Source organism: Prinia subflava, chromosome 13, assembly GCF_021018805.1.
Source record: "Prinia subflava isolate CZ2003 ecotype Zambia chromosome 13, Cam_Psub_1.2, whole genome shotgun sequence".
Taxonomy (NCBI): Eukaryota; Metazoa; Chordata; class Aves; order Passeriformes; family Cisticolidae; genus Prinia; species Prinia subflava.
In genome coordinates, this window is record NC_086259.1 from 20,336,932 (window position 1) to 20,353,335 (window position 16,404).

At 51.4% G+C, this 16,404-nt stretch overlaps 1 protein-coding gene across 2 annotated transcripts in view; it reads right to left on the reverse strand.

Moving 5' to 3' along the window:
- FANCA (FA complementation group A) overlaps positions 1-16,404 on the reverse strand; it is a 33,804-nt gene that overhangs the window by 6,883 nt on the left and 10,517 nt on the right. For both annotated transcript variants that reach the window (XM_063411024.1, XM_063411023.1), the window contains exons 13-33: positions 16,077-16,218; positions 15,447-15,580; positions 13,991-14,101; positions 13,492-13,587; positions 13,341-13,400; positions 12,511-12,599; positions 12,039-12,099; positions 11,897-11,946; positions 10,765-10,841; positions 7,500-7,604; positions 6,895-7,037; positions 6,354-6,424; positions 5,253-5,352; positions 4,272-4,471; positions 4,055-4,151; positions 3,659-3,835; positions 2,554-2,627; positions 1,912-2,040; positions 1,394-1,460; positions 1,006-1,172; positions 609-714 (exon numbers count right to left, since the gene is read on the reverse strand). In XM_063411024.1, the coding sequence (XP_063267094.1) occupies positions 609-714; positions 1,006-1,172; positions 1,394-1,460; positions 1,912-2,040; positions 2,554-2,627; positions 3,659-3,835; positions 4,055-4,151; positions 4,272-4,471; positions 5,253-5,352; positions 6,354-6,424; positions 6,895-7,037; positions 7,500-7,604; positions 10,765-10,841; positions 11,897-11,946; positions 12,039-12,099; positions 12,511-12,599; positions 13,341-13,400; positions 13,492-13,587; positions 13,991-14,101; positions 15,447-15,580; positions 16,077-16,218 (2,256 nt within the window). The remainder of the gene's footprint in view (positions 1-608; positions 715-1,005; positions 1,173-1,393; positions 1,461-1,911; positions 2,041-2,553; positions 2,628-3,658; positions 3,836-4,054; positions 4,152-4,271; positions 4,472-5,252; positions 5,353-6,353; positions 6,425-6,894; positions 7,038-7,499; positions 7,605-10,764; positions 10,842-11,896; positions 11,947-12,038; positions 12,100-12,510; positions 12,600-13,340; positions 13,401-13,491; positions 13,588-13,990; positions 14,102-15,446; positions 15,581-16,076; positions 16,219-16,404) is intronic.

Sequence of the window (16,404 nt, forward strand, 5' to 3'; positions counted from 1 at the left end):
GGTGAACAGAGGTTTCTGCCTGTGCCCAATTTGACAGCACAGAAGGGCCTGGAGAGGCCAGTCAGGATGAATAAATAGAAATCAACTCTCCTTGGAGCACAAAGCAGTGTCCTGAGGGACCTGCAAGTCAAATGACCTCCCAGAAAGCTGCAGGGATGTCTCTGGAGGTTTCTCAGGAGGATGAGGAGGATCTCACTCTACAGCAAAACAGTTCAAGGCCCTGGCATGGCAGAGGGGTTGGAGAAAGGCTCATGCTCAGCCCCTTCCAGGCCTCCACAGAAATGCTGGGGGTTTGTCTGTAACCCATTTCACCAAAAAAAGTGACTCCTAAGGATTTGCTCTTAATAGTGTAAAATGCCACCACAATTCCAAATTAATGAATTCAAAAGTCACAGAATAATGGAATGATTTGGGTTGGAAGGGACCATGGGCAGGAGCACCTTCCACAGACCAGGGTGCTCCAACCTGGCTTTGAACACTTCCAGGGATGGGGCAGCCACACATTTTCTGGGTAGTTTGGATGCGACCTCCTTCCCTAAATTCAAATTTAGGGTCTTTATCTAGAGCATTTACCAATGAGCAATCACCCTTTGGCTCACAACACCTACCAGCTCAGAGTTCACAAAACAAAAGAAGCTGTCACAGTCCAACACTGTTCTGTTCCCTTTCCAACACGTGGTGATCAGGGTGGATGCAGGGAGCCCGACCAGAATCCTCAGGCAGGGAAGAATGAAAACTGAGGTTACTGTCAGGGAGAGAATCACCTCCCCACGAAGATGTGTCACATCCAGCCTGGCAGGGTGACTGGTAGCCCAAGATGGCACATGGAAACACAGCTAATCCCAGTGGGTGTCAGGGAATCAGCATCCCTTGCAGAGCTGTCCCCATGACCTGCAGTGTCACTGTCCCTTGCAGTGGAACCAGAGGGGAGGACACTGCACACACCAGCCCGCCCCGAGCTGCAGTGCTGCTGGAGGCACTCCCAGCTGCTCAGGCTGCACTCACCTTCTGTGCAGCAGCAGCTCCTGCTGCCTCCAGAGCTGCTCTCCCAGAGCAGACCCGTGCTGGCTGCCTGTCAGCCTCCCCTGGAGAATCTCGAGCAGGAAATGTCTCTGGGCAGCCGCGCAGCCGGGGAGCAGCTTTGGCCTGCACCTCAGCTCCAGCACCAGCTCCTGAACAGGGTGTGGGGAAACCAGTGAGGGCCACACTCCAGCCTGCTCTCAAACCCTCTCTGTTTCCCTGAACAACCAGAGATCAACAAGGAAAACCTCTCTCAACCCCCACACCTCAGCTCCCACCTGAGAGCTGAATGGAGCCTCGCCAACAGCGAGGAATGAGGGAATACTTTGGTCAAGGTCAAGGACTAAAGATCCACCTCAGAGCCCAAGATCACCTGCAGCCTGCAGAGGAGCTCGGGGCTGACCGACGTCTTTGACTGGCCACAGCCACCCAGGTCCAGCCTGAAATTAGGGGACACAGGAGGTAACTCACCCTGCCAGCCCAGGGGAAAGCACAGCTCAAATACAGACGCTCCAGATGAACACAGAGCTCAAACATTGTGCTTTAAACGAGCTGTAGCTGAGACAGCAGCTCTCCCCTAACCTCCCTCCTCATTTCCCAGCTGCAGCCACTCCCCCGGGGCACTGGTGCTTGTCTGGCCACACAAACCTGAGTTCAAAGCCAACTTAAAAAGGACAGCCAGACAGGGCCTCTCTGTGGCTGCGGCCCCAGACCTCTGCCACCCAGAGCCAGAAGCTTATGCACAGACTGGTGAGTCACACAGGGCCACCTCCCTGCTCCCCCTTCCAGCCAGACCAGGAGGGAAAGGCTTCCCCAGCCCCAGGAAGGGACAGGCTGCCAGTGCACAGCCTCGGGGCCATCACCAGGAAGGGGAGTCAGGGCACAGAATACCTCTGTGAGGAATCCAGGATGGCATTAATGATGACTCCACACGCCTTCTCCAGGTCTCCATCACAGCCACCAGCAGCAGAAGGGGCAGGAAGGTACCTCTGATAGATGGCCCAGTAATGGAAATCCTGTCTGCAGCAGGGAAAAGGAGGGGATGGGGAATCTGCTGGAGTGGTGCCCTTCCCTTGATGTAAAGGGAAGCTGACACACCAAGAGTGATGAGTGATGTGTGCTCAGATAAAAGCACCGTGTAAGAACAGACATCAGGAGTGCTCCAGCAGACCCCACCCAGCTCTGGCTTCCAGAAACAGGGAGGGTTTGTGACAAGTGATTTGGAAGGGCTGCACATGCAGGGTGAGCCCCACAGAAGCATGGGATGGTTTGGGTTGGGAATGACCTCAAAGCCCAGCCAGTCCCACCCCTGCCAGGGCAGGGACACCTTCCACTGGCTCCAAGGCCTGTCCAGCCTGGCCTTCACACACCTCATTCCAGCAGTGCTTGAACTCAGGGCTAACCACAGCAGGCAACAGGCATTTGTATCCTGCAGCAACTGTTTGTTTACTTCCTGATTTTCCGTGCTTTTCCCTAATTTTAATGGGAGACTCTTGGACTATTCCGTTTCCAGGAAAGCCCCTTGGCCCTTACCTCTCTGAAGCAGAGAGAATGTCCTTTTCAGGGCACACTTCCAGCTCCATCAGCAGCCACTCTCTGAAAGATAGCTGGGAAAAGCCAGGATTTAGGAGCAGGGAGGAACAGCAAGGGAAATAACTTGTGCAGCTCAGCCACCTGCTGCCCAGCATAAAACCCACTTTCACTTCATCTCCAGACACAATCCCATGTGGATTAAGAGACAAAACAAGAGACATCAAACCCAGGAAGTTCCTGTGCTGTTTCTCCTACTAAAAAAAAAAATCAAGCTAAAACCCTTCTGGCTTTCAAAAATTCATGGAAATTCCATAAGGCCTGTCTCACACACACACACACCTTTGACATTTCCAACCACATTCATCACCTCCAAGCCCAGACACCAGGATGAACGTGTGTTATTGGAAATAAAGGTGAGATGAGCCAAGCAGCTCAGTGGGACAGGCTGTGTGAGCATCAAAGAGAGGTTCTAACACAGGGGTGGACACTGAGCCAGCCAGGCACAGGGAGTCATTCTAGGAACACCACAAACTCCTCTGCACAAAGACAAACTGGTTTTAGGGGAGGTAGGTTAAAAAAAAACAACAAAAAAGAGCCTGTCAAATCAGAGACTTTGCAAGGGTGGTACAAAGGGAATAGCTGAGATGGTTTGAGGAGGCTCAGGCAGGCAAGCCAAGGCACACAGGTGGCTCAGGGGAACTCTGGCATTCAGACAAAGCACCAGAAAATCAAGGATTTCCACTCATTTGCCTCTGCATCACTTCACAGAGAGCACAGCAGGGAGCCAGGGTGATGGACAGGCCTTTGCTCTGCAGCTCCTGAGCTTCTACAGCTTGCCAAGCTTCCTGCTTTTCCAAGCAGTAGGACACCAAAGTTTTAGCTCTGGTTTTCTCTTTCTTTCCTTATCATCCCCATCAAATAACACCGAGCACGCATCCCAGCCCACACAGCTCAGCTGTCAGACAACTTTTCAGGTACTTAGCTCTTACTTTCAGGCATTAATTTCCTACAAGAAGCTTTTGATCACCAATGAGGAAATTGCAAAGGGCAGATCTAAAAAAGTGAGAATTAGAGGGTGAATTTGGGTGATGGAAAAGATTTTTACCTGGAACGCTTTTTCCTTCAGGAGCTCTTGGAAGCGTGCCTGCCTCCACAGGCACAGGCTGGCTCTCCTGGAGCTCAGAGAGGGGCAGGACAGGGAGCTCCAGCTCAGGGCAGCTTTGGCCTCCTCACACAGGACTCCCCGAGCCTCCAAGCTCAGCCGTGGCACGAGGTACTGCAGCTGCAATAAAAACATCACATCCTGCACGAGGCTGCCCCAGAGCAGCCCCAGAGCCTCCTCTGCTTGTGTGGAGCTGCCCAACAGGCAGAGGCACTGACAGGGGAGGGCACAGAGATGCATTTCTACACTGTTTTCTTGGTGTTGAGTGATATCTGCAGCAGGAAATTGGGCTGAGACTGAACCTTTTCACAGATAACAGCAAAACCTTTTCCCTTTTACCTTTTTAATCAGGCCAGGGGGAGTCAAGGCACAAAAATCCTCACGAGAACAGGATGAAAACTTGCACATCAGATAAGCTGCTGCTGCAGTGCAAAACCTGGGAGAGAAAAGGAAAGAAATCCATTGTCAGGTTGGTTCAGCCACCTCCACGAGCTCTGAAAATCCTCCACAGGAGCCTTCCCAAAAACCCGGGGGAACAGGGAGTGCCCCATCTCACCTCAAGCAGAAGGCAAATGACTCTTCTGTCCTGCACACGAGCAAGGAGCTCCAGTACTCAGAAACAGAAAAGGCCTTTCCAGGAACAGGCTGAGAAACCCCAAAATTGGCTTCCACTCCAGGAATTAGAGCTCTGCATTCACTTAAGTGGATCACAAAAGCTGCCAGTCCTAAAATATGAGCAGCACCTAGGGAAGGACCCTGGAAGGGAAAATAGGTGAAGAGCAGGAAAGATATTTTTGGTAACTGTGTAACATTTCCTTTGTAATAGTCTTACATTTTGTACCGTTGTAACATTTTAATATTCCAATTTTGATACTGTGATACTTCACTTGTACTATTGTAACATTTTGTACCAAAACACCTCTGAGGGGAAAAAACCTCAGACCTGCTGACGGAGCAGAGCACCCTTTCTGCTCACCAGCAGTGCAGCAACAATTGAGCAGAACTGCAGGTTTCTGTAATGCAGCAACCTGAAATAACTCACTGTAAATTCAGATTTGGGGACTCTCAAGGCTTCTCAGCTTCTCTGACAGCTAATTTAGTCTAGCAGCCTCTTATTTTCACCATTGCAATATCATAGGGTAGAGGAAATAAACCAAGGAATTCTTTAATAGCAAACCATGCACTGCTGCAGTGCAGATAGGAGTATCTTAATTTTATTTTTAAATTTTTACAACTGAATTATTCAACGTGGAAGCTTAGGAATGAAGCATTCTACCATTTTTCTTTTGTCTCTTTTCTAAACTTGCCTATTTTAGCTTCTGTTGGAATGTCTCAGAATGCATTAACCTTCCACAAGTAGAATTGCTGTAGGGAAAAATTCCCCTCACGTTCCTGAGGGCAACTTCACAGTCTTTGACCAAATCAGGGTAATTTTTGTGAGCCTGGAGGGCAGTGAAGCCCCTCCACAGAGCAGCCCAGCTCAGGAAATGGAGCAGGATGGCCTTTAGCACCGCAGGATTCCAGCTGCAAGACTGACCTGGTGATAAATGAGCTGGCAGAGCCTGCCCAGGAGCGCAGGCAGGAGATTCCTGTGTCCACACATCATCCTCACCACCAGGGACAGGCACGGGCCCTGCCTGCAGAGGGTGAAACCACAGCCTCGTTAAGCTTTTCCCCAGCGCGGGAATGGGTAATTAAAGATGTTTGAACTCCCTGGAGCTGATCCATGCTTGTCTGTAAACACAATTATCATTCCATTCACAGGCTCAAAGGAAGGGGCATTTTGGGGTACCTGAGCAGAGAATCCCTACAGACACAGCCCCCACCCCCCTGCCTCACACAAGGGATGGCATCTCAAACACTTGTTGGCATCTCAAACACTTGATGGCATCTTAAACACTTGTTGGCATCCCAGAAGGCCAAAGCGGCCTCTGAGGTGACAATAAGGACAGAGGGAGCTGCCCGGGGCACAGGCTAAACAGAGGCAGAGCAATAAATGAGATCAAAAAGCAAAGCAAGAAGGAATTGCTGTGACAGGGCCCTGCTGTAAAGCAGGGGCAGGGAGGGGATTTCCCACGCAGATAAGAGAAGAACCCATCCTCAGAGGGGATCAGGCGGGAGTTGTGTTCAGACACCATTTCCTGGCACTCTGGTTTGTCACAGTCAGGTTTTTAACAGCGATTCATCTGCTCCAGGCAGAGCAGTGCAGAGAGGGAAGGATGCCCTGGCTGCCAAGGAGAGCAGCAGGGCAGCTGGGATCCCAGCAGCCCAGCCAGCCCAGAACCCACCCCAGCCCTCCCAGGGGAAGGAATTCCAGCACAAAAGGGATTCACTGCCATCCCCCACTGGGCTGAAACACCCGGGCACTGTTTGTGGGGTTTGTGTTTAATCCCTGTCACACCAAGCACTGCCAAATGCCACTTTGCAGAAGGGATCTGCAACAACAGAGGACAAACGTGTTTTATTTACTCATGTACCTCTGAGTGCATTCGTTCTGGGAGTGCAGACACTTCACCTGCAGCTGCCAGCCTGGCACTGGGGTATGAACACCCAAAGCCCCTCCTCAGCCCTGCACAACTGCTGGAATTCTGATTATTCACCCAGTTTTGGTTCTCCTACTCTTTGACTCGCATCTTACCTGTCAGGAGGGTTAAAAGAGGAAGCAGCTAGTAGGGTTTGGCAGAATGATGTCAGCAGAAGATCAACAACCTGAAATAAAAAGCACCAGGAATAAACCCCACACTGCTAACTCCTGCTTGTCAGGCTGGATACCTAAACCTAGTTTTCTGCTTTGTGTATATTACATTTCCTGACATTAAAACAAGGAAACAAATTGGTCAATGAGATTCACTACAAGTTCTACAGATCCACTGTCACTAAGGATGGGGAATTAAGCCCATAACAGCCCAGGAATGACCCCAGCACACAACAAACACCCAGACAAGGCTGTTGAGGAGAGCCTTGCTCATCACAGGACTGCTCTGCTAGAAAATATCTCCAGATCCTGTCATCCAGCAGCTTCCAGGTGGTTTAAACAGAGGGATAGCCTGTGCAGGGCAGGATGAGGGAGACAAAAGGAGAAGTGTATTTCCTGCTCTCGGCAGACAAAGCAGCCTTTCACACCTCCCATCCAGAGCATTTTCCCTGCCCAGCCCCACGTCCCTCACCCCGGTACTCACACACTGGTGGCAGGGTGCCAGCCTGGGGACAGGGCCGGCCACTGGGACAGGGGAATTCTGAGGAGCAGCTCCATCCTCCTCGCTGCTGTCACCCAGGACACCACGGAGTCTGTCGGACACCACGGCAGCCTGAGCTGCCACATCTGCGGGGAGGGGACAGCACAGGGGACCAGGACAGGAGTGAAACACCATTTACAACCCCCACAGCAGCAACAACAAGCAAGATATAAACTAATCAGAGTCAAAAGTGTGTTAGCTTTAATAAGCAAAAAACGTTGGCTGGGACACACTGCAGAAGCAGCAGCATTATTTCTTCCCAGTATTATTGCAAACACACTTCAGGAATAGTTTTCACACCAGAGAGGAAAATGCTTTCCAAAGGGGGCCAGGTGAGCCCCAGGAGTGGGGCAGCAGGGGTTGGGGTGATTATCACAAAAATAAGCCCCAAATTAAGCATGGGAATACATCAGACTTTAAAATGTACATATTCATAGCTGGAAGGATTAGCAGCTCTGAAGGATTAGCAGCCTCAGGTAGCAGTGGCAGCAGCTCCTGCTGTGCCTTTGGCCAGCACCAGCCACTTTATTCAGGCAGCTCCCTCATACCTTCCCACCGAGCCTGGTCCACAACCAGAGTCCTGAGCTCAGCTAGTTCAGCCTTCAGCTGCTCCAAAGGCTCTTTGGGATGGCTGGGCTCTGCTTTGGAGTCATCTAGACAAGGAGGAGAGGAAATGCATTCAGCAATCTCTGCCTGTACTTTGTGTAAAAGCAGATTTTACTTTTCCTGAAGCTCTAACAAAACCCCAAACTGTCAGTCTGCCACACACAGAGTGTTGTTTTTATACACAGAATGTGCTATTTAATTAATAATTTATGGGTTTATGACTAGTTGCAGAAAGGAATTCAGTTTTTAAAGATGAGAGGCAAAAAAGTTCTGTTTTCAGAGTTTTCTTCCCACTTCCTTTAGCTGTGCCCCTCACAGAAACATTTGCTGTCCTCAAGACTGGAGTCAGGCTCAGACTGCAGAGCCAGACATCACAGCATGGGTACACCCTCAGCTTCTCCAGATGTCCCATGTTACTCTGGCTTTTTGTTTAAGAGAAGGAATAAAAGGAAATTCCTTTTACCACTAGAAGGAGATGCCACCAACAACTGCCACAGCCCCAAATCCCACCCAGAATCCTCAGACAGGAACAGCCTTGTTTGGGGGCCAGGAATAAATCACCCAAGAGCAGGAACAGCAACCAACAAAGGTGGGAATTGATACTGGTTGTAAACACGCTGTAAAATGAGGTGTGGGGAGCCTTCTAAGTCACCTGCATGTGCAGGAGTGACACTGAAAAAAGGGGTTTGGGGCTGCCCAGTGCTCGGTCCTGCCCCAAACCCCACTGTGTGCCGAGCCAGGGCTGGGGCAGGGAGCAGGGAACGGGATCAGAGCGCAGGGGACAGGAGGGGACACGGCTGGGGCTGCTCAGGAGGGCGGCACACGAAACAGGCAGGGCCACCAGAGGTCAGCGGCAGGCAGGGAGCCCCGCGGAGCCGCCGGCATCCTGCGGGTCCATCCTGATCCATCCTGAGGATCCATCCCGAGGATCCATCCCGAGGATCCATCCTGAGGATCCATCCCGGCCGTAGGGATCCATCCCGGGGATCCATCCCGAGGATCCATGCCAAGGATCCATCCCGAGGATCCATCCCGAGGATCCGTCCCGCTGTTGCCAGCCCAGCCCAGCCCACTGCCCATCAGCAGAGCCCGGGGCCGGCTCTGCCCCACGCCTCTCCAGCCACAGCATCTCCAGAAAGTTCCAAAGGCCCCAAGCAGGGCTTGGCTACAGATCCATCTCCATGGTCAGAGCCTGAATCTGTAACTTATCCCCACCACGCTCTGGGAACCATCTCTGCTCCCCAGCCTGACCTTTCCATGGGGTGTAAACCATGGGAAGGTGTGTTTGAAACACCCACTTGCTGACAGAGACAGCAGAGCTCATTAGATACCCTCATTAAATATCCACAATCCTGCCCCAGTGAAGCAGCAGCAGTGGGACCTGAAATCACCTCCCACCCAAACACTACGAGCCAGGAGCTGCAATCCCTTTCCCAGCCCCTCTTAAAAGAGGATGCCAGGAGTTCAGACAGCACAAGTGTCACTGCACAGGGGATCAGCACTGCAGGCTCCCAGTGCTGCAGCTCCCAGTGCTGCACCTCCCAGCACTGCAGCCTCCCAGCGCTGCAGGATCCCAGCACTGCAGCTCCCAGCTCTGCAGCTCCCAGCACTGCAGCTCCCAGCACTGCAGGATCCCAGCACTGCAGCCTCCCAGCGCTGCAGGATCCCAGCGCTGCAGGATCCCAGCGCTGCAGGATCCCAGCACTGCAGGATCCCAGCACTGCAGGATCCCAGCACTGCAGCTCCCAGCCCTGCAGCTCCCAGCACTGCAGCTCCCAGCCCTGCAGCTCCCAGTGCTGCAGCTCCCAGCGCTGCAGCTCCCAGCGCTGCAGGATCCCAGCACTGCAGGATCCCAGCACTGCAGCTCCCAGCCCTGCAGCTCCCAGCCCTGCAGCTCCCAACACTGCAGCCTCCCAGCACTGCAGCTCCCAGCACTGCAGCTCCCAGCGCTGCAGCTCCCAGCGCTGCAGCTCCCAGCCCTGCAGCTCCCAGCACTGCAGCCTCCCAGCACTGCAGCTCCCAGCACTGCAGCTCCCAGCACTGCAGCTCCCAGCGCTGCAGCTCCCAGCACTGCAGCCTCCCAGCGCTGCAGCTCCCAGCGCTGCAGCTCCCAGCGCTGCAGCTCCCAGCACTGCAGGATCCCAGCACTGCAGGATCCCAGCACTGCAGCCTCCCAGCGCTGCAGCTCCCAGCGCTGCAGCTCCCAGCACTGCAGGATCCCAGCACTGCAGGATCCCAGCACTGCAGCCTCCCAGCGCTGCAGCTCCCAGCGCTGCAGCTCCCAGCGCTGCAGCTCCCAGCACTGCAGCTCCCAGCGCTGCAGCTCCCAGCGCTGCAGGATCCCAGCACTGCAGGATCCCAGCACTGCAGCTCCCAGCACTGCAGCTCCCAGCACTGCAGCCTCCCAGCGCTGCAGCTCCCAGCGCTGCAGCTCCCAGCACTGCAGCTCCCAGCGCTGCAGCTCCCAGCACTGCAGGATCCCAGCACTGCAGCCTCCCAGCACTGCAGCTCCCAGCACTGCAGCTCCCAGCGCTGCAGCTCCCAGCGCTGCAGCTCCCAGCGCTGCAGCTCCCAGCACTGCAGCCTCCCAGCGCTGCAGCTCCCAGCGCTGCAGCTCCCAGCACTGCAGGATCCCAGCACTGCAGCCTCCCAGCACTGCAGCTCCCAGCCCTGCAGCTCCCAGCACTGCAGCTCCCAGCACTGCAGCCTCCCAGCACTGCAGGATCCCAGCACTGCAGCCTCCCAGCACTGCAGCTCCCAGCACTGCAGCTCCCAGCACTGCAGCTCCCAGCACTGCAGGATCCCAGCACTGCAGCTCCCAGCACTGCAGGATCCCAGCACTGCAGCTCCCAGCACTGCAGCTCCCAGTGCTGCAGCTCCCAGCCCGGGCTCAGGCTGCAAACGCTGATTCATGCAAAGGTCTCGGAGGTGGAATTCAGCCAGCTCAGGCTCAGGCATCATCTGCAGCCTCAGCACTGCACAGGGCTCCCGGGGACTGCAAAAATCCCACCCAGGCAGGGCTGGCAGGAAAAGCCATTGCAGGAGCAAGAATTTAACACCTCAATACAACATAAAGGACGTAACACTTATTTATATGGATTAAATACTAATTCGGCCATAAATCTTGGAAATTTCTCAATTCTGGAGGGCAGCAATGGAAAAATTAACGTTTCATATTGATCCATAAGTAAATGTTGTATTTTTTACCTTGTGACACCTTCTCTTTCATAGCATGACAGGCTTGCAGGTATGTGGAGTACAAGTTTGAAGGTATTTTATCAGCTCTGCGAAAAAGAAGAGATTTATTATCCTGCATAACCACAAACTGCAGCTTTATTAAATGAGCACAGACAACAGCCCTTCTATGAAATGTAATTAGAGGGACTCTGAAGCATAAAGAGCATCTGAAGCATTTTTTAATCATCTGACATGAGGGGCAGAGATTTCTACCCAAGGATTTCACAGTAAGCATTGCACACACGTAGCACACACAAACCCAATACTGTATGTGTTATTAATTAATATTTTAATGCCTATTTCATATCTAGTTGATGTCTAAGAGCCCATAAGAGTGTGAGCTGTGAGATGCAGCATTCACAGATGTAAAACACGAACGTGCTGAGACCAAGGTGTGACCTCTCTCTGCAGGGCAGGCACTCTGCTAGGAGCACATCCCATGAGGCTCCCAGAACTCAGCTGCTTCTCTTACAACTTTAATTTCACTAAATGATCCAGTCTCTAATTTTAGGGCCAGACTGGAATGACAAGGCAGGACCAAGCACCTCATTTGCAGGCAGCGTTGCAAACATTCCTCCTTCATGAGAGGTTACAGAGGAACTACTGGATGTAAACTAGAGCTGCTCCTGCAGTGCAGAAAAGCACTTTTAAACATGAATGCAGGGCCAGCTGGAGTCCTGAGAGGAGCTGTGTCCCCCTGGGGCATCATCCTGGTGCCCCTTGAGCACTATCAGACGTTTAAGTCTCATCTTTCACTCCCCCCTTATCCCCTCCCCAAGAGCCTTTCCCAGAGGGAACTCATATTCCTGAGGAAATTTTATATTCAGCTGTATCCTTCAAGATTTGCATAAAAATGTACCTGGCCTGGAGCCAGAGGGACTCCTAAATAATGATTTCACAGTGGCCAGAGGACTAATTACAGACCTGAAGACTACACAGATAAGCTCCTCCATGCACAACCTGCAAGCCACAGAGCTGGGCCACCAAGCCCTGCCAAGAGGTTGGTTGTAACCAAAGTGTCAAAGGCTCTGATAATCTGATATCAAATGTCCCAAAAAGAAAGCCCAGCAGCACAGAAAACAACCCTGGGATATCTGAATACCTCTTCAGGGAGTCTATAAAAGCCATGCGTCCATCTGGGGTTTTAGGGAGCTGCAGGAGAGGAAAAGGCAGGTCAGGGGCAAATGATCTGTGTACAAACACACAGCTAATGGGAGGGGCAGAGAAAAAAGCCAAATACTGACCACACGGGGCCTGAGCAAAGCTGGAAGGAACCAGGAAGTGTAATAGGGTCGTCTGAAAATGCTGTGAAAATAAACAGAGCAAAGTGTTAACAATGCCAAAAGTCCAAAGGGCCATCTCCACACCTCAGGAGTTAATTTGGCTCCTGCAAATACAAAATGTTCATGGTAACGTGAATAATCATGGACAAACCAGGTTCAGATTAGCCAATGGGTTTTTAATTTCTTTCGTTCTGCTTTTTATTGTAATAATTTTGGACTTCTTTTGCACAGGGGAACATGCCTTTTCACTCTCCCCACAAATATTCTCTATTAAGATGACTCCTCAGGAAGTGGGAAGGACTTCCCCAAACCTCCCTTGCTCACATCCTCAATTTTCCTTGTTTCCTTATTTTGACTCAGACTTGGCTTCTACAATTATTGTTATTGTTATTATTCTAGGTAAGCCCAGAAGGAGCTGGAAAGCACACAGTACCTGGCCTCTATCACAGAGGTTGGGATCTTCCTCGTGTTTTCAAATATCTGAAGGGCCTTTTCAACATCCCGGAGCGCCTGGGCCTGGGGCTGCCCCACGAGAGAAGAGAGAGAAAGATGTGAGAAACAGGGGGTGATGACAAACTTACCTTTTCTGTTCTGAACTTGCTTTATTGTGATTCTGTTTTGGTTGTACGTGTGGAATGAAGAGACATCATCTCCCCTTCCAGCCTGTGCCTGCAGGCAGAGGCACCGACACCCCGGGTTTCTCTTGTTTGAGTTGTAAGACACCTCAAGCTGCAACAAGTTTCTCAACAGACAACCAGATCAGGCTTGGAAAAATCAAATTAAATCTTGGCTTATGCCTGTGAGTTCATCACAGGACTGGGTTTCTTGCATTATATTCAGCTGCCCTACCTCCAGCCTGTATTTCATGTAATCATGTGAGGCCTCTTGCTCTGATCAAAATGTAGGAAGGAATTATAAAGACAAACACTTCCTTATAAATTACTGCTGGCACCCAAAATTTATCATGAACCACAGTGTGAAACTGCAGAGTGTAGCTTCCATCCCCAAATCTCCTCTGAATACCCACACTTTGGTCCCACACCACAAAGATGGAGTGCTCCACCGAAAAAAAATCAAGATACCTATAAAATGTGACTCCAGTTTTCATGAGAACTGGGGAGATCCTGTATTTATGACCACTAAAACCTCTGGCTTAAAGCTGGAGACCTGGCAGCTTTGGAATGGCAGGGAGGCTGAGAACCTCAGTGCTTTTCCAGAGGAAAGGGAGGTGGCTGTGAGAGAACAGGGACAGAGCAGCAGTACCTGCACAGCCTCATCAGTGGCAGAGAGGTCTTCATAGAGCCCCATGTCCTCTATGGCCACCTGTGTGAGGGCAGAGGAGCAGGGGGTCACACACAGCAGGGTCTGACCCACCCAGAAAGGATTCTTCTCAAAAGAGATCACCTTTCCTGACCTTGAGGTCGGCCAGCCTGGTTTTAGCCAGGGTGATGTACTCCAGGAGCAGGGGCCGGTGCTTCGTGGGCACAAAGGGTGGGTACATGATGTGCACCTGGAACATGAAAATCACAATAAGATTTGCCACTGTTACAGGAAATCCAGGTAAAATTCCAGCCAACTAATCCTGACTAATGTTTACCTCAAATATCCCCCAAAAAAGGCATTATTGTTTGGTTAAGGATCAATCATTTTCATGGCAACTGACATAATTTTTCCCAACAAACAAACAAAATCGGTGAAGTGCTTAAACTTAATTCGATGAAAGGAATTCTCCCCATCAATAAAAGAATCTTGTCCTTCCTTATTTCAGAAAGAAAAGGGTTTGAATAACGAACCAGAAGTAATCCAATTACTATAACAACATTTGTAATGAGCTGAAGTTACTGTAAGGCACAAGCACAGCCACTTTGGGGCAGTTCTGGACCTGAGAACCATCTCTGGCAGCACCTCCTCACCTTCAGGTAGGGCGCAGCCTCAAAGGGCACCAGCTCTGACAGGAACTCCAAGAGGAAGACCAGAGCTTTCTTACTGCTCCCGTGGTGGCCACCAGCACTCCCAAAGGAAGCCTGAAACAGGGGGAAAAGGCAGGACAGCCTTTCAGCATGGAGGGAATCCTCCTCCAAGCAGTGCCACAACTGAGTACACCAACCCCAAACATCTCATTTCTGTCAGCAGAATCTTTCTGGAGAAAAGTCTTCAGAGAAAGTTTGTAGAATCATGGAATGGTTGGGTGGGAGGGACCTTAAAGACCACCTAGATCCAATCCCCTGCCATGACAGGGACCTTCCACTGTCTCAGGCTGCTCCAAGCCCCATCCAGCCTGGCCTTGGGCACTGCCAGGGATCCAGGGGCAGCCACAGCTGCTCTGGGCACCTGTGCCAGGGCCTGCCCACCCTCACAGGGAACAATTCCTTCCCAATCTCCCATCCAGTCCTGTCCTCTGGCAGTGGGAGCCATTCCCTGTGTCCTGTCCCTGCAGGCCTTGTCCCCAGTCCCTCTGCAGCTCTCCTGGAGCCTCTTTAGCCTGGCAGGGGCTCTGAGCTCTCCCTGCAGCCTTCCCTTCTCCAGGGGAACACTCCCAGCTCTCCCAGCCTGGCTCCAGAGCAGAGGGGCTCCCTTGGATCTTGGATTACAGAAGCCTCTATGGAATTTTGCTGCCGTGAGAACACTTAAACAAGGCAGCTTTGAGATGCACCAAAAGATTGAGATTCATGAGGGAACCACAAATCTGCAGGTTTCTACACAGGTTTATCTGGGCATTCTAAGGAAAATAACCAGTCTGACACTACAGAGAACACAACCAGTTTACCTTCTGATACCTCCTGGACGCTCCATCAGCCAAGGCTGAGCTTAGATTTGCAAACTCATACAAAGGAATTTCCAGGTTGAATTTACGTGGGGATTTGCATCCCTAAAATACCCACCTGTTCACAGCTAAAAGCAACAAGCAATTATCTGTAAGGTCAAACACAGCAATTACAGCTGCATGCAAACCTCCAGGAAACAGGAACGCTTCCTCTGCCAGAACCCCCAGCTTATGCAACAACAACAGTGCTGCTTATCAAGATACTGAAATCCATCCAAGGTGATGATAATAACAGGAATTACATGTCTGCATTCCTAGCAAATAACTAGAACAGGCAAGGTGGACTTCAGAGATGAAAGGAGGGAAAACTGGGGAAAGCCAAATAAATTTATTCTTTGCAGACACAAAGGCAGTAATAAATATTCAGTCATTCTTAATATCAGTACAATCACTCGGACTTTTCTGTTTTATTTTTCTTCCCCTTTCTCATTCCTGGTTATCCTGTCTGGAACAAGGCTTTCTCCACGCAGCAGAACATTCCTCAGGCACAGCTTGCCTCACACAATCAAAACACAGCTCACCAGCCAGGCCTCACCTAGTCTTACCTTAAACCACTCAGAGTAAGGCATGAAGACAGCAGGGCCCTCCAGAGCAGCCTGGCGAGCGATCAGGAACGCAGTGATCATATTTTCCATGTCATAATTCCCAAAGGCCTTCAGCAGGAGATGGCTCAGGAGATCTAGGAACATAAAACAATAACCTCACACTTTGCTCCTGACACCAGCGCTGGATTTTCTGCAGTAAATGAAGACAAATATCTGTGATAAAACATAAGGCAGGACATGTATTGCAGCCTGGAGAACCTCTGGGGTCTGATCTTATTTTTTTATGCACTTTCAACTGTCAGACACACTTGGATTCCCTGCAGGGAGTCCAGCGCTGGGATAATTAGTAAGGAATTCTCACAAACAAGCTCTGCTAGCAAAGGTGAGCTAGAACTAAGGTTCAGTAATCACTGCTGATTAGTAATGAAGGTAATTATCAAACACACAAAGCTTGGGAAGTGGCAGGCACGAGGCCTGGCACTCACACCACCAGACATGGAAAGTCTGAGTGGAAAAGGAGATGTCCTGCTGCTCTCTTCCATTGGGAGCCCCAGGCAGCCCTCATGGGTGACCCCCCTGCTCCCCACCCCAGCAGCACGGGCACACAGCAGGCTGGCAGTGCCCACCTACCCTTGAAGAGCTGCTCAGCCTCAGCCTGGCACACCACCAGCGTGGACACACAGGACAGCACGTGCTGCCAGTTCACCTCGTGGGTCTCCAGGACCTGCTGCAGCTGGCAGATGGATTCCTTCACACTGAATGCCACCAACAGCTGGAGGAGTGATGGCAATTCCTGTTAGCTAGGACATACAGCCACAAGGAAGAGGGGAATACAGACAAGACTGACAGGCAGATGGATTTTCTGTGACTTTTTTAAACTACCCCACAGCTTTGGATCAGCTTCCCAGGGACAAATATCAGCCTGGACGGGAACCAGCACCAGCCACAATAAACTGTA